Below are 19,068 nucleotides of genomic sequence, written 5' to 3' on the forward strand. Positions count from 1 at the left end.
AACCACTAAGCACGAACCTTGTCAAAACAAGGCCGCTGCATAGAGAAAAACGTTAAGCATTGTAATACCATGCACATGGCGAAAATTAAACTCCGAACTTCTTGATTACAAAGTGAGAACTCTACCACTAACCACTACCGCCTAAACATTCTGCTTTAACAACAGTATTGTTGACCCTAAAAAGTAAAGCTTAGTTATCATTTAAACAAAAAAGCAAAAAAATTAATAAATAAAGCTAAAAAATAAATTGCTACAAAGTATTATTATTTAATAATTCATAAATCTTTGTTTAATAATTTAAAACCACATTCTACATTAAATTATATTAGCAAAATTCAATCACACACATAAAATGTTATATTGAACATGCGGAGCTTATGCAAAACTTTACATCATTCATTCAGTTTGGATTTTGAATATTTGTTAGTATCTTTATGTTATGAATATGTTGTTATTTTGAATATGTTGTTAGCCATCTAGAATATCTGCGTATTCTAGATGGCAAAAAACATTTTAAAAATTAAACTAAGAAACGGTAGTACCCAGCTTGAATGCAAAACAATTAATAATATGTAAGTTTCTTGAAGCTGTATTGTCCATATTTATTTAATTTCATGTAAATAATAGTTTTTTTTTTTAAACTGTGGTAATTAGGATAAGTAAAAACCTTTTTTTTATTAATAGTTGGAAAGAACTATTGTCTTGATATCCTATTTTGATAAATGCATTAAACAATCGCGAAAGCAAAAACAAGTATGTACACACACGTGCGGACGCAAACAAATACGCACGAACACGTAAACACACCCACGTACACATACACCCACGTACTCATACACACACTTACACACAAACACACACACACGCACTTCTAGATTGTGCACCTTTTTTGCATTTAAATATATCAAGTAGATGTCAGCCTCTTAGTTCAAGAACCATTTACTAAAGACATTGTTAATTTTAATTTGGGTCCTAAAACTAGTATAATTAAGTATTTCGGTAAATATCGGCTCTCGTCAAATAGTTTGTTTTAAAATAAAATGGCATCCTTAGAAACAATCTAAACACATTATTTCTTATAAATAATGTTTATATGCAGCATTAATATTAATACCCTTTCTTATTTGCGGTTATTAAAGCATAATATTTTTAAAAATAGTTGTGATATAAAAAGTTCTTTGATTTACGCTTTGTGTGATATACATATTCCAGGTTTGTATATAAACTTGGTTTTAAATATTTTCATTATATTAAATCTATTGGTTTAATAAATTTAAATTTCGTTGTTCTATATTACCATACTATTTAAAATTTTATTTTAATTAGAATAAAAATTTGAGTCAAGTTTACCCAAATAACTGTAAATTAGTCCTTAGGTTGAACTTGAAAATTAAAAAAAAAAAAAGACAAAAAAGTTATAAAAACAACAACAAAAACAAACAAACATAAAATATTAATACAAATAAAACAAAAAACAACAAATAGGCAAAAAAAATATTTAAAAATGTATACTAGTTTTTTTGTTTGTTTATTATTATTTTTTTGTTTGTTTAATGTTTTTAAATTTTAAAGGTGTCTATTTTTCCGGTATTTTCAACTTTCAATAACATGATCCAGTGTCAAGCTCTATTTGTAAATATTCAATTTTAACACCAACCATAATAGTTTTTTATCAGAATTTTTTGATGTTATGAGTGTGGTTACATTCGAGTTCTAAATTTCAACAAATTTTTTGAGCTTTTGCTAAGCTGCTGTACTTTTTGGTGTCTATATGGTGTATTCCTTGTTATTACAATAAAAGCACTTCTGACCTTTAAATTGGTGTGTCTCTGAAGTATGTTTACCCCTCCCCCCCCCCCCCACACACACACACACAATAAAAACATTTATGTTTAGTTGATTTTTCTGGCTTAAATTCAACTCTATATATTTGCTGTTGTGTTAACTAAATTTTGATGACCTTGAAATTTTGTTTTTTGGGTGGTAGATGATCTTAGGTTGGTTTAATGTCTATTTGGTTTTTGTAACCAAGACTAAATCCTTCACTTAGTAATTTCCTTTCTAATATAGAGTCAGTAATGCCACATGCTACTGCCTTGTGACAAATCAACAAGTATGTTGTGAAATGCAGTTTGAGAATGAATGTTGCCAACAAATTGTTTTGAAATAAATGATTTGAAAAATTACAAACTTCAAATCATTTATTTTTCCTGGTGCTAGTAAGCATTTAAATGGTTTATATCTAATACAAATTTAATAGAATTGCCTTTTGTTGTTTACCAATAACAATATTGTTTGCAATTAAATAAAACATTAGCTTTTTGATATATTTATCTCAATCATTCCTAAAGTTGAATTTTGGCAAGTTTTTTATATATAGTAGCCATGATGCATCATGTTTGTTAGTTGACTTACAATTAGTTCATATTTGTTATTACACCGTCAATATTGTAATAACAAGTGTAAACTAATTGTAAGTCAACTAACAAAACTAAATAATAATGATTTATCTTAGTTGCCAATATTATATACTGGTATGTTATTGTATAAATAAAAGATTAGTCTGCAAGCATGATTCAAATAGTGAAAACTGTTTCAAAATTGTAACTATTTCAAAGTATATTTAGGTGAAAATAAACTGCAGATAAATCAACTTTTACCTTTAACTTTTATATATATACACACACACACACATATATATATATGTATATATATATGTATACATACATATATATATATATACATATATATATATATATATATATATATATATATATATATATATATATATATATATATATATATATACAGTAGTCTCTCGCTTGATTGCGCACCCAATTAGTTGTGCATCCCAGTTAATTGTGCGTTTAGGCCCAAAATATTTGTGTTTTAATTTTTTACAGATTTTTTTGTTGAAAGTATAATTAAATCAGAAAACGTAATTATTATTTTCCTGTGTTAAGCTAAAAACTAGTTTTTATCATAAATATTTTGAGATAATGATTTTATCAGAATGTAAATAGATAAATAATTTGAATTCGAATTCGAATCGAAGTAAATGATAAATCTTGTTTTAAACAGATAATAATAAGTTTTAATGATTTATCAGTCAAGTCTCATTGAAAAAGCTTCTCAATGAGACTTTCATTTTAAATTTAGCCGTATATTCACAGTTCTCTTATTCCAACTTTTTTATCCTTACTTCTTATGGCTAAAGGCAAAGGAAAAAGATTATCAAAAGATCAACGAGTCAAAATTATAGCTAAACTTAAAAAAAGTGATGCGCCAAGCAAACAAGCGATTGTAAGAGAATATAATGTAACTGAAAATTTAATTCGATCTCACTTGAATAATCGAGATCAAATAGAAAAAAAAAGTTTACTAATGACAGAAGAAGTTAGAAGAAAAGTGTTTCAATTATCGTCTGGAAAATTTGAACCAATAGAAAATGAGCTATATATTTGAATTGATGCATTGCATCATTCGAAGATTGAAGTGCTTCCATTGTTAGCAATTATGAAAGCAAAAGAAATAGCGCAAAAATTAAATATAAAAGAAGAAGAATTTAAAGCTTCTTGGCAATGGCTTGCAAACTTTGTTGTCGTTGAGGCTTAAAATTGATGCTTCTCTTTGGAGAAGGAGCTGAAGTTGACAAAGATGATCCTGTTCTTCTTCAGCAACTTGAGGACCTTTGCTCAGTTATTAAAATGTACAGACCCTAAAATGTATATAATATGGACAAAACTGGACTTCGCTTGCTGCCTAGATATTCTCTGTTAATGCCTACTGAAAGCTTAGTAACTACAAGAGGTAAAAAAAAAAAATCTAAAGAAAGAGTGACTTTAGTTGCTTGCTCCAATGCAACAAAATATCCTGTTCTATGATTGGAAAAGCTGCATGACCTGCTTGTATAGTTGGTAGAACATGGTCTATACCGTATTTTTGTCAGAAAAATGCATGGATGGATGTCTCTATATATTGGAAATGGTTCAATGAAGTCTTTTATCCTGAAGTTAAACGCAAAACTGGCTTGCCTGTTCTTTTATTATTAGACAATGCATCTGGACATTTTGAGGCGTTTGAGCGAAATCTTGTAAATTATTTTCTTCCCTCCAAATTGCACAAGTTGGAAGCAACCATGTGATATGGGGATTATTGCGGCTCTCAAGAAGCGATATAAATATCTATATCTCTCAGACATATTGTCATATTACAGCCTCGATGTAAATACAAAGGAATGTCTGAAAGTAGTCTATTGTGCAAAAGAGGTGCAGCAGGAGTTGAATACGGGAAGCCCGCACATCTTCTTGACACTGTTAAGTATGTCGATTTGACTTGGAAATCAATTCAACCTTTATCTCTCAAAAATTGCTTCGACAAGGCAGAATTATTTCAGATTTCCAGTCCCTTTCACACTGAACTATGCTCTGAGGAGGCTGTTTCGCATCTTTTAATATGCTCTTGCTGCTGAACAAAATTGAAGGAATAGGGAATATGATCAGTCCGGAAGATTTTGAATCAATTGACTGTGAAGATTCTCCAACGTATATTGAAGCAAATAAGGAAGATGTTGAAGATTGTTTGTCTCTCGAAGAAAATAATGATAATGCAGTTGCTATGGATAACAATTCTGATGAAGAAGAGGCTAATAATGATAAGATAGACGATGTACAGACTTCTTAGGTATTGACATTATAGATTTATCTCTGATTGATATTGGCAAGCAGTTAAAATGTCAAAAAGCTAAAGCAATTTTAAAAGACGACAACGATAAATTAATGAATAGCTACGAACAACTATCATCAAACATATGGTCAGTAATTATGAAAATTAAATGAGAAAAGCTGCAGAATGCATATCAGCCTACAATTCATGACTTTTTCCGTCATGCGTAATATATTTTCTAATAAAGATTTGTTTATATAGTTAATAATTTAGTTTGCTAAATTTTTTCTTATCTTTTTCTTATTTGCGCACTCCTAGTTAATTGCGCACCGCAACCCCTGTTTCAATTTGTGCAAATAAGAGACTACTGTATATAAAAAATATATTTATTAAATTATATGTATATATATAGTATATATATATATATATATATATATATATATATATATATATATATATATATATATATATTTATATATATATATATATTATTATATAATATATATATTATTATTATTTATATTTATATCCCTATTTTTAGGTTATTTTGAATGTGTTTGTTTCAATGAATTCCATTGCTGTTAAAACTTTAATTCAAAATGATCCTGTTTTAGTTAGAAAGCGACCAATGACTGCCATTCCAGCTGGAGGTTTTTATCTTTACATTATCTATTTTGTAAAAAAAAAAAAATTAATATTCAAATTTTGTATTAATGAAATTATTGAAAATTGTTTTAATTATCAAAAAAACAAATAATACAGTTTGAATTAGCAGTGGTTAAAAGTTTTGAGAAAATAAAAATGTAGTACAATAGTAGAATGCTCACTTTATAAACAAGTGGTACACAGTTCAAATCTCATAATGTCTCTGGCAGTACTCAACCTAATTTTGTGTGTGTATGTATGTGTATATACATACATACATACATACATACATACATACATACATACATACATACATACATACATACATACATACATACATACATACACATACACATACACATACATAAATACATACATACATACATACATACATACATACATACATACATACATACATACATACATACATACATACATACATACATACATACATACATACATACATACATACATACATACATACATACATACATACATATATACATACATACATACATACATATATACATACATACATACATACACATATACATATATAGTGATGTAATGTTAGATTAAAACCCATTCATTTTTATGTAAAATTTAAATTGCTGAAGGTGGTTAAAGATCCTTTATCAGTAGTAATAAAGGTTTATAATTTCCTGGCTGTTTTAAATATAGTGCAGTTTTGTTTGCTGAAAAATGTTATTAGTCGCCATTTTTCTAAATCTCAGAGGAAATGCAAAAGCAATAGTACAATTTTAAAGATGTTATTTGTCAACTCTAAATGCTTCTTAAAAAAAATAGTTTCAGAACCAATCAAGTACACTTTTTCAATGGAGTTTGATTATCATCCAAAATGGAGTTTGACTGTCATTTTTTTTTGACAAAGGCATTTTTTAAAATATATAAATAAATTACTTTTGTAATCTCTTGAAATCTCAAGTTGAAATTTGAAATATGAGAATCTTGCCATGTAAGAGTCACAAAAATTTAAAAATCTTTTACAATTTTTTTTGAATTTATGACATCTTTTACAATTTGTTTTGAATCTTAATTATTAAAAGAATAAATACAATTTGTTTTAAATCATAATATTGTAAAATTTTGTTTAGTTTTATTAGCAGTTAATGATCTGTGATTTTCTTTGATTTTGCTATAAGAATTTCAATAGAAACACTATTTGCTTATAATTTACATTGATTACAGAGATTTCTGTTTTTTATTTTGCAGGAGTAACTTCTACCTTTGTTTATCTGTGAGTAAACAATAAATTTAGGAAGTTTTCTAAAGACTTACTAGTTGTATGAAATGTTGGTGAGTTTACATGTTGGTTAAAAAGATGATCTAGATCTAAACATGAAAATGGTGGTCTCTAGATCTATAAAAGTTGGTCATAGTTTAGTTTATGAAAATGTATTGGTTGACTGTTTTGGTTGCTTAAAAATGTAGCAAGCAAAGAATAATCTCTTTGGGTTGTTTATTTTTATATTGTCTTTGCAGTTTTGTGTTATGAATTGCAAACTTAAGTAGTTTAGTTATTTTTACAATCGATTTTGATATTGAATTTAAAGAAAATGAAAATATCTATTCTGTAATTAATTTTTTTTTTTATATTTTAAATGTAAAATAGCAAATATAAAAATAAGCGTATTGCAATAAAAAAATATCAACAGTCATTTAAACTGCAAAAAATCATCATCCGTACATATGAAAGAGCATCCTGTTTAGTTTTGGCAAAAAATCATTTTTATATCTCCTCTATATCATACATATATATATGAAGTAATTTCTCCTATATATTTGCCAGCACTTTTCTTTTCCATACAATTTTTGAAATCGTATGGAAAAGAAAAGTTTTAGAAAAGGAAATTTATCTATTTCCTAAAAAAAAAGGGTTTTTCAAGAAGATGAGTACCAATCATTTTTAACAAATGATTCTTGTTTTAGAATCAATCAATGAAGCAGACAGCCCACTGGAATGTACCTTTTCAAATTATATAGGTTGTTATTTTTTATAAACTTGATTTGAATGATGAGTGTTTGCTAGAAGTTATGTAATTGATCAAGATTGATAAAGATTTGTTTCTTAAAGGTTTTCCTGTACCTTTGCCACATTGGTTCAGGCATAGGAACAATTAGACAAGCAGAAAAAGTATATTTTTTATATGAACTTAAAAAACATCAATTTAATATAAGTCAAGTCCATTCAGCTGATATTATCCAATATGCTTTACTGCTATGTTATACTTCACTTCAATCATATAAACTGCTTTTATATGATCATTTAGCTTACCTTCAGTTTCCCTTTTAAACAAGATAAAAGAAGGTAAAATTGATTCGTTGAAAGTTACAAAGTTATTGATGGAAATAATACAAAGGATATTATTGTTTTATTTGATGAAATGTATTTTTAAAAGTGCGCAGAGTATTGTGAAGGAGAATTTATTGGTGTCAATGATAAGAATAGACTTTATAGAATTATTGTATGTTTTATGACAACAGGGTTAAAAAAAAATATACCCTGCACCAACTCTCGAAATTAGGAAAAATGAGGTCAGCAATTTATTGCCAACCTCAAACTGTTAGAGATTGGCATCAGGTTGGCAAAAAAGTTTTACATGAAAGGGTTACCATAAAACATAGAAACGAGATAGGCGATTTTTTGCTGACCTCAAACACTTTTAGATCAGCAGTTATGTCGGGGTTGCTGAATGCTGACCCTAATTCCGAGGGCTGTTGCACTACAAAACCTTCACCAGTTACCAAAATCAACAGTGAGTGGTTAAAAAATTTTGAGCTGCTTAGATATTTTAATGAAGATTAGTTCTATAGTCAGAGGTATTGTAGATGACAACCATGATAATGTTATACACCTGATAGAAATGTTAGAAATTTGTTGAATAGAACAAGATAAATTTTTCCTAATTTAAATTTTTGTTATTTTTTTGATGATGTTACTATCAAGTCTTGTGAAATTTTCTTGAAACTGTTGCACGATGTGTATAAAGAGGATGAAAAATTGGATGCATATTTAAGAAAAGCTCCTAGAATTTGCAATAAAGTTTTACACCCCGACAAATTCAAACTGAATGTTCAGATTGCACTGGACATTTTTCATGAAACTACTATAGCTGCTATGAAATTCTTTTTTTTCCGAATTCCAAAGATGCTTCCAGTTTCCTGCATTTTTACAACATGTGATGGACAATCTCCAACTCAAAAGACCAATTTTTTTTTAGTAATAGACTTGGAAGAGCAGTGATTCAAGGTGATCAAAAGCTCAAACATCTTCAGGTTTACAAAGGACTATTTTATGCCAAGCATCTCTAATAGAAGACTTTTTAAATGATGGCTTTAAGGATGTTTTATATAATGAAAGAATAATAAAAATAAAAAAATCTGGTAAAAGAATCAATCAATATAATAGAAATTGATATCAAAGCTGATGAGAAAAAACATTCACATAAATTTTTTAATGAAACAGAAGAAATTAACTTGGAAAAAGTTATACTCTTTGATGAGTCTTGTGAAGTGTATATAGCTGGATATGTTGCAAAAAAGTTAGTAAAAAAATTTGAAGAATGTTGCAAAAAATTTTTGTATTTGTAGTAATCCTACAATAGATTCACAATATACATGTTATTTGAATATTTTATCAAGAGGTGGACTGATAGTACCATCATCATAGCTTATTGATCATGTTTGTGATGCTTTTACACATACTGATTGTGCTTTTGATATTATAAATAGTTCAAAACTGCAAAACAGAAAAGCAGCTAAACTTGTTCTCAATATTGCAATGAAACATGAAGCATTTTCACCTGCTAGATTAAGGGGTAGATCATGTTTACCACACTATTTCCAACATAAACTTCAACGATAATCCAAAAAGTTATTACTGACTTGGTTCATAAATACAATATAGTTAGAGTCAAAAAAATACAATATAGAAAGAGTCATAAAGATAATATAGTTGGTTTATAAAGACATTATAGTTGCTTTTAAAAAAGACAAATATTCAAATTACTTTTAATATTTTTAATTTGTGTGAGTTTTACTTCTGGAATGTTTTTTCTATTTTTCAGAGTATATTTCTTTGGACTAATTTTAATGTATAAGTAAAAGAAAATTTGATATGCTTCACATGTTATTTATTTGGTTCAAACTCCAATTTTCTATGTGATTTTGACTATTCACTAATTATGATATAAAATTTAAATATATATATTAAAAGATCTATTGAAATCTAACAATTAGGAATCCTAATAAACTTTATATTTGCCTTCCTTGTGTATGTTTTTGTATTTATGAGGTCAAAATAGAAATAGTTCATTAGTATATTTTTTATTTATTAAAAGTAGTATTTTTTATTTATGTTGATATTGCAAATTAAACAACTGCAATTATAAACAAAAAATATTATTAATGCTCAATTTTAAATCTAATTTAGATGTTTTTGAGGATGTTAATATAAATTGATAAATGGCCTTTTATTTTTTCTGCAAAAATGCAGGATGTAAGGCAGTGTATTTTAAGTAGGCCATAGTATATCTATGAACAAACATGCTTTTTTTTAACTATAAAATTGGAAAAACGAATATCGTTTCCTTTTTTTTAAAATTATTTTATAAATATATATGCATTTTTTATATATTTTTATTACTTTTTTATAATTTTATTATTTAAATTTTATTATTATTATGACATATTTGTCTATAAAATTGAATATATACCAGGAATGCGAAGTCCTTGGTCTAACCCAAATGCATATCCTACTGTACCTATGAAAAAGTTTCACATCACATTGTCTCACAAACCTTTTGAATCTGATGTCAGTAAGAAGGCCCCCTATGCATCTCGACCCAACTCAACTAATTCAGTTAATTATCCAAAAGTTGTGAATGGAAAGACAATAACAATGCCAGCTTATAATCCTCTTGAAGATCCTCATTTAGCTGCTTATTATGAAAGAAAGTTGGGTTTGAAAGCAAGTTTATTGGATGGTGGAAAAGTATTATTGTTTTCAATTATTTAAATTCTAAACCTTTTGTTATTTTTATATATGTTTCAAGATAGATATGAAGAAGTTTTTTTTTTTTAATTTTTTTTTATGATAAGTTTTTTTTAATTTAGAAAAATGTGAAAACAAAACTAGAAGGTAAAATGTTTAAAGTGTTTTATTTTTACTTGTATATGTAGTATTATATTTCTTTTCGTAAATGTATTTAATTTTGTTCCTATATACATTATTCTATATCTGTTTTCAATGATTTTAATTGTTTAATTTTAATGTCTTTAATTTGGTAGTATAACTATTTCTTTGAACATTGTAATTTTTGATTGGTTTAAGATAAATTTTCAATAAATTATTTACATACTTTTTTAAACCCCATGGTTTATTTCTTCTTGTGAATTTCAATTAAAGTCCCACTATACCTCATGGTTTATTCTTTTTTGTGAGTTTCAAGTAAAGTCTCACTTTACCCCATGGTTTATTTCTTCTTGTGAGTTTCAAGTAAAGTCTCACTTTACCCCATGGTTTAATTCTTCTTGTGAGTTTTAAGTAAAATCTCACTTTACCTCATAAATATAAACGTATTCTTTTTTTTATCTCAAAAACTTTTGAAAACATATTTTTATCATTGTAAGAAATGGATTCCAAATTATTATCTTTAGACTACTAAATTTCATATTTTTACCAGTGTCATTATCAATGGTATCTGTTATTCACAAAGAACTTTTTCTCAAGTACATTTCTAATGACCATACTCTTTCTGTCATCATAGAGGCACATTTTAATCTTTGTTTTCTGATCTTTTTTATCTAACTTTATTCATTGTTCTATTTTCATAAGGTTGTGTCTCTTTTTATACTTCTATGTTTTGTTCATTAATGTAAACTTATACTTGCATGACTTGTTATTTAGCAAAGTTGTGTCCTTTGACTGTAACAGTTCCTTATTCTCAAAAAGTATTTTATCTAATTTTTTCCCTTAAATGTCAATGTTTTAAAATTCTTTCTTTTCTTTGTGCTTTCTTGATTTAACCAATTTACAGTATTCTAAGTTTTCTATTCAAACTCTTCTTTTTTTCTTTAGCTCTCTCCTTTGCTTACTATAAACTCTTAACTAAATAGTGCTTACAGCCTTGTTGGAAGTGAATTTATTAGATATTATCTTGTCTATTTTTTTCACTTTAAAATATAAGTATGTAAATATAATGAATAATAATATAGCATTATCAAATTAGTTTCACTTTTGTGAACATAAAGTTGTTATGATGTTATAAAACTTTTTATGTCTTTAAAAATTAATAATTTTAAAGTTTTCAAAGATAAAAATAGGAAAAAAAACTCATAAATTTGTTGAATTTTAATGATTCTTACAATGTGCAGTTAAAATGTATAGTGAACCTGAGGTTGTCAATAGAGTTTAATTGACAAAATGTATTGTTGTTTTGTTGTCATAGCAGTCGGACTGTTAAAATATGTAATTGAAGTTATGCATTCAATTTATTGACTTATTAAAGTTATTATATGTGATCTGATTTTTTTTAAATTCTTTAGCAACAAAAACTGTTTATAGCATCACAACATTGACTGGAGATGTAAAAAATAGTTATACAAATGCAAGGGTATATATACAAATGTATTTTGTTGCTTATCTAACAACACTGCTTAAGTCATTTTTACTGACTTAACAGAGTAAAAAAACTTCATATTTTATTGATTTCAGTTTATAAATTATTTTTAGGTTAAGATCCGGTTTTTATTGGTTAAATTGTGTTAAATTTTACATATGGTTATGCTTGTAAAGTACATTCAAAAGTTAAAACTGTCAATATTTGACTTTGACAATGTTGTTAGATAAGCAACGATATAAATGTTTTGATATTTATTTTGATTATGTATGCACAAATATTTTTTTACAGCATATTAGAGCAAAAAATGTTAAAGTAAAATTATATTTTTAACACTTGTTATTTAAATTTTAGGTTTTTGTACAAATTCGTGGTACACTTGGAAAAATTCAAAAGCAACAGCTTATAAAAAAATCTGAAAGTGATGTTAATGGCAATTCTTCTTTTGTTTTTAAAAGAGCATCTAGTGAAACATTTTTTATTTATTCCAACGATATTGGTGAACTCATATCTTTAGATATAGAGGTTTATTTTCACCTAATAAAGTTTATAGATTAAAGTTATAATTAATAAATTAAGCAAAAATAAAATCTTTTTAAAATTTGAATTTTTTTTATCAATTTTGTCTGTTTTTTTATACTTATTCATTAATAGTTTTATTGATAGAATTTTTAAAATTATTATTGATTTTTTAAATGTAGAATTTATTATAAAAAACTTTTTCTATTTGTAGCATGATGGCGTTCTGAGAACTCAAAGTTGGTATCTTGATGAGGTTGTGGTAAAAAATCAAAAGACAAAAAAGTCATGGACATTTCCATGTCAATCATGGTTATCGTTGTATGAGTCTGACTGTCAAATTAAAAGAACTCTTAAACCATCTTCAAATAATGAACAGAAGTCTCAAAGAGTAGGTGAGCTGCATTAAATATATATGAAAATATGACAATATCTTTATGTGAAAATGTGACATTCAATTTATGTGAAAATGTGACATTTATTGTATTTGAACATGTGACATTCAATTTATGTAAAAATGTGACATTTATTGTATTTGAACACTTCGTCTCTTCTATATCCCTTAACATTTAATAAAATAATATAACATTACCACCATTAAAATGAACAATACATTAACATTAATATAAAACATATCATTAAACTCATTATTAGAAATCAAACACCATTGTGATATGCAAAGTACTATAGATTACCTAATATTGCAGCTAATTTGAAACACTAAACAACTCTATCTGTTTTTGGATAATTCAATATTTTCAATTTTTTTTACAGCTGATAATTTGTAGCTTTTGAGATAATTTTTTCAGGTAGTTAATAAAATATTGGCTGTACATTTAAAGTAACACCAGATGCCCCAGCCTGGGTCAAAAATTAAAATTGTATACAGTGAAATATAGCAGCATTTTTAAAATCATTTTTTCAAATTTTATGATCAATATGCTTGTTGCTTTAACATAACACATAATTTCTTTTTCTAAAGGAAAACAAATATTTTTTCTCATTTAAGCTTGTTTGCTAACATATCAATAAATTGTTTTCATATATAGCAATGCAAATCTATCAATTTCATTTTCTGTACATCTGTTTTTGTACACAGATACAGCCATATATATATATATTCTAAAAGATTGAGGTTGGCAAATTATTGCCAACCTCATTTTTCCTAATTCCGAGGATTGTATATATATATATATATATATATATATATATATATATATATATATATATATATATATATATATATATATATATATATATATATATATATATATATATATATATATATATATATATATATATATATATATATATATATATATATATATTTTTTTCTTATTCACCTCTGAGAAGGCCGAGAAGGCCACTACAGATGAGGAGGCTACTTAATAGTGGTTATAACCCTCTCTCAACTCTATAACTCCGAAACACGAACCTTGACAAACAAGGCCGCTGCGCGGAGTAACAAGTTGAGCGCGGTACTACCAGGGACGTGGTGGGGATCAAACTCCGAACCTCCCGCTTATGAAGCGAGTGCTTTATATACCACTAACGCAAATATATATATATATATCTATATATATATACCGCAAATATATATATATATATATCTATATATATATACCGCAAATATATATATATATATCTATATATATATATATATATATATATATATAAATATATATATATATATATATATATATATACATATATATATATATACATATATATATAGATAGATATATATATATATATATATATATATATATATATATATATATATATATATATATATATATATATATATAGATGAACAACTATTACTACAGACTATATAAGCACTACTTATATATATATATATATATATATATATATATATATATATATATATATGTATGTATGTATGTATATATATACATATATGTGTATATATATATATATATATATATATATATATATATATATATATATATATATATATATGTATATAGAGATTATTTGGGGTCGTGGTGTAGTGGTAGAGCGCTCGTTTCATAAGCGAGAGGTTCCGAGTTCGATCCCCACCACATCCCTGGTAGTACCGCGCTCAACTTGTTTCTCCGCGCAGTGGCCTTGTTTGTTATAGAGTTATAGAGTTGAGAGAGGTTTATAACCACAATTATGTAGCCTCCTCGTCTGTAGTGGCCTTGGGGACATGAATTAACAAAAAAAAAATAAAAAAAATATGTAAATATATATGTATATATATATATATGTATATATAAATATGTATATTGTAATATATACAATCGTAACCACTTTGTAGTAATCTTCATAGATATTAAATTTTTTGTTTAATGCTATTAAATAGAAGTCAAAGAATCAATAAAAGGAACAGGTATTCTTAAAAGTTTCAAACTGATAACATATTTAAACAAAATAAAAATTACAGTTATAGTAACAAAAATATTTAAAGCAGTTAAAATGATATATAAAAATGATCTTTATAAATGAATGTAAAAATGATCTGCAAAAATGATCTGTAAAAATGATCTATAAAAATGAATGTAAAAATGAATGTAAAAATTGTTTAAAAAATAAAAATAAAAAAGTAGATTAGATTAGATTAAAATTTATTAAAACAGTGATACATGCTCTAAAGTACATGCAGGTCTATAAAATATGAAAGAATCTGACAATGTTCAAATCAATCAAATTTAAAACAGAGAGACTCGCACAAAGTTCCAAGTACAATAGTCAATTTCAAATAAGAAATAAAACCTCCAATTATTATTGTATACAATTACAAAAAAACATGGTGAGTTATTTTGAGCTGATAAGCAAGTTTACTACATCTAGTAAATTAGGTATAAAACCAAGTAAACTAATATATTAGGTATAGGGTATTTTTTTATTTTATTTAAATATATGATAACAATGATATTTTAAAAGTAGCGTGATAAATTTTTGTTTTTTAAAAGTATAAAAATTAAAATCAAAGCTCTCTTTGCACATTACACAAAATTTCTTGCTTTTTTATTTGATATATGTTTTGATTATTATTTTTATGCATTTGGATCTTTCTATGTGCAGTTTACGAAATAAGTGTTGTCACTGGAGATGTAAAAGGTGCTGGTACAGATGCTCATGTTTTTATAACTATGTTTGGTGATAAAGGAACTGCACCAAGAGTTCAGCTTATAAATAAGTATTTATTTAAAAAAAAATGTTTTAAAGTAATTTTTAATACTTGAATAAAAAAAAATTTAAATAATTTTTTTATATAAAGGAATATAAATACATTTGAAAGATCGCAGACAGATGTTTTCAAGATTAAAACCAAGTACTTAGGGATGATACAAAAAATAGTGTATTTTAATTTTATATTTAGTTATTTATATTTTTTATTATTTTGTTTTTTTAGTTTTGTATATTTCATCTTTTAGATATATTTAAAATGCCCAATGAAATACATGCCAATTTAATACAAGTTAAAAAAAGTATTCAATAAATTTTTTAGAATTGATCATGACAACACTGGTTTTGCACCTGGTTGGTTTCTTGATAAGGTACATATCTACTTATTGTTTATTATGTATATTAGGGTGTCCCAAAAAATAACATTTTTGAAAAATATATGCTGCCATCCCCTTAATGTGTTTTATGTGATAAAAAAAAACAATGGGTTGAATTTTTTAAGACCTTTGAACATTTAACAAGTTCCTAATATTAATATTGTTTTCAAATTTTTGGTTAGGTGATCATCACAAATACAGAAAATGCTAAGGAAAAATGGTATTTTATTTGCAATAAGTGGCTTTCAAAGGATGAAGGGGACAAGGAAATATCTAGAACTTTGCTTGGTACAAAAAGCTTAGAGAATGTTCCGTCAGGTTTTAGAGATTATATTCCAGCTTATGAATGTTAAATGTAAAGATTTTGTATAATTTTTTAAATTTAATTAAAAAAAGTGCCATTAGTTTAATTTTGGATTTTAGCTCACAAATACACCATAAGCACATACACAGGTGATGTGAGAGGGGCAGGCACAGATGCTAATGTTTATGTTACTTTGTTCAGCAAAGATGGTTGTTCGACAGAAATGCAACTAAATGATTCAAAAAATAATTTTGAACGCAAAAAGTAAAACTTTTAATTATTTTTATTAAATACGATACTTGCCACCTATATAACATTACATACTTGCCACCTATATAACATTGCATAATTTATATTTTTTAAATTTTATTTTTCGTAAAATATTTTGTGATAAAGAACTTGAGTTTTTTTTTCATTGACTATATAAAATATTTTTCAGTATAAATAATGATCAATATTTAAAGCGATTTCTAAGTACAATAAAGATGTTCTTTAAGTTGAAAGAGATCAAGAAAAAAATTATTTTGATCTACTAATAAGTCACACACTGTCCTACCACACTGTAACAAAAGTCACACACTGACCTACCATACTGTAACAAAAGCTATACACTGACCTACCATATTGTAACAAAAGTTACATACTGACCTAATACACTGTAACAAAAGTCTTTATACTAACAATAAATAGTCACTAAATTAACAAAAAAGCAAAATCATTTTTATTGTATTTTTTTAGCAAACAAACCATATAGAAATCTAATTATTATTAGCTAATTTGTGTGCAAGTAGGTCACAACTAATTTTTAATGTCTACTATGATCTTTCCTTATTGTTTTACATAACAAGTTTGTGTGATTATTAAGTAAAATTTTAATTAGTTTAGTCATTAATGTGTAAAAAATGAAATAAAAAAATAAAGTGGTTACAAAAATTTCAATTAATCAATTTGTTAAACAAAAAAGTAATTAAGTAAAGGAGTTTAGAATATTTTAGTTAAAATTATAAAAAATCTTAGTTGTTTTTCTAATCAAATGTATAACCTTATCAATTTAAATGCGTATCCGAGCCATTTTAATAAATTTGAGAACTAAATAGAATTGATTTTTTTTTTTTTAATGTACCATTTTAGATAAAAATCTAGTTTTTTACCATTAAATCATAAAAAGAATTTAATTTAAAAAAAAATTAAGTAAAATCACATACTATAAAAGAAATAACATATAGGTTATTTTTTAGAAGTTTGCATCTAATATGTTTTTTTTTAATTTATACAGTTATATTATTTTAAACTATCTATATGTTTTTAAGTTTTTAATTTTTTTTTTTGATAAAAGCAAATTTATTTTTGAATTAAATCCAGAGTTGATACATTTAATATTGAATGCCCTGACATTGGTTCATTGACAAGATTAAGAATACGTCATGACAATACTGGAGCTGCAGCAGGATGGTTTCTTGATAAGGTATTTATCATCTTTAATTTATTTAAAATGTTGTATATTAACTGCAACCATAAAGTTTAAACTTGTGAATAGGTTGTTGTTAAAAACTCAAAGAATGAAACATTTGAGTTTCCTTGTGGCAAATGGCTTTCAGATTCAGAAGATGATGGGCAAATATCCCGTGATTTGACAGTCATATCTGCTAATGGAGTTCAAGGAACACCAGGTTTTTTAAATATAAATTAGTTATTAGATTATATTTACCATATATCTAAAGGTGGAAAACAATTGTGTGGAAGCCATTTTAGGCAATCTAGTTTTTCTTATATATGGAGTGTATAAAGTAGTAATATTTAATGGATAAGTTGTAAATAATAAACTAATTGAGAGTGTTTGAGAGGCTGGTTATGGTTTACTTGTAAAAGGTTATACAAATTTGTATATTAGTTATACATACATTGACTGATGCATTGGAAACTATCACAATCAAATATATATATGTTTTTTTGAATATTTAAAAAAGAAGCATCAGCTCAGTGTGGGTCAGAGACACGGTCTATATATATATATATATATATTTATATATATATATATATATATATATATATATATATACATATATATATATATATATATATATATATATATATTTATATATATATATATATTTATATATATATATATATATAATATATATATATATGTGTATATATATATATATATATATATATATATATATATATATATATATATATATATATATATATATATATATATATATATATATATATATATATATGTATATATATATATGTATGGATATATAGTGAGAAAGAGAGAGAATTCCAAACTCTTGTGTGTATAAGTAATACCAAACTCTTGTAAATATGTATAAGTAATGCCAAACTCTGGTGTGTATTACAAATGTGGACATTCAAGTAAGGAGAAACTTATTTGAATGTCCACATTTAATACTTTGTCTTTTTTGTTAGCCAGATTACTTCCATTGTAACATAAGGTTTCAAATTTTTTATAAAAGCAGAGTTTGCAAATTTCCACTTTATTGTAGGTTTTTTGGCTTTTTATTTTATATTACAAATATACTTTGCATATCTTAGCTTAATATATAAATCTTTAAAGTATTCAAACTGCATGTTGGACATTCTAAAAACTTTTACTAACTTATTGGCTCTGAGACAGTCTTTAGAATTTAGACTGTTTCAGACCCAATAATAAAATGTGCTTTACTGTCAACTAGTGTTTGTTTTAGCTATGATTATAATCGAATATCCTAGA

The 19,068-nt window shown here is 25.7% G+C and overlaps 1 protein-coding gene across 2 annotated transcripts in view; it reads left to right on the forward strand.

Moving 5' to 3' along the window:
* Positions 1-341: 341 nt before the first annotated feature.
* LOC100214525 (lipoxygenase homology domain-containing protein 1) overlaps positions 342-19,068 on the forward strand; it is a 91,122-nt gene continuing 72,395 nt past the window's right edge. Inside the window, exons 1-14 of one of the 2 annotated variants that reach the window (XM_065799244.1) lie at positions 342-572; positions 5,207-5,315; positions 10,050-10,324; positions 10,447-10,471; positions 11,878-11,945; positions 12,306-12,476; positions 12,685-12,865; positions 15,543-15,657; positions 15,739-15,819; positions 15,970-16,018; positions 16,207-16,342; positions 16,448-16,592; positions 17,691-17,793; positions 17,866-17,998. In XM_065799244.1, coding sequence (XP_065655316.1) covers positions 5,231-5,315; positions 10,050-10,324; positions 10,447-10,471; positions 11,878-11,945; positions 12,306-12,476; positions 12,685-12,865; positions 15,543-15,657; positions 15,739-15,819; positions 15,970-16,018; positions 16,207-16,342; positions 16,448-16,592; positions 17,691-17,793; positions 17,866-17,998 — 1,567 coding nt within the window. In that variant the 5' untranslated portion in view covers positions 342-572; positions 5,207-5,230. Of the gene's footprint in view, positions 573-849; positions 1,213-5,206; positions 5,316-10,049; positions 10,325-10,446; positions 10,472-11,877; positions 11,946-12,305; positions 12,477-12,684; positions 12,866-15,542; positions 15,658-15,738; positions 15,820-15,969; positions 16,019-16,206; positions 16,343-16,447; positions 16,593-17,690; positions 17,794-17,865; positions 17,999-19,068 lie in introns of those variants that run through there. The other variant, XM_065799243.1, reaches the window with a different exon arrangement.

Source organism: Hydra vulgaris, chromosome 06 (genome assembly GCF_038396675.1).
Source record: "Hydra vulgaris chromosome 06, alternate assembly HydraT2T_AEP".
Classification (NCBI taxonomy): Eukaryota; Metazoa; Cnidaria; class Hydrozoa; order Anthoathecata; family Hydridae; genus Hydra; species Hydra vulgaris.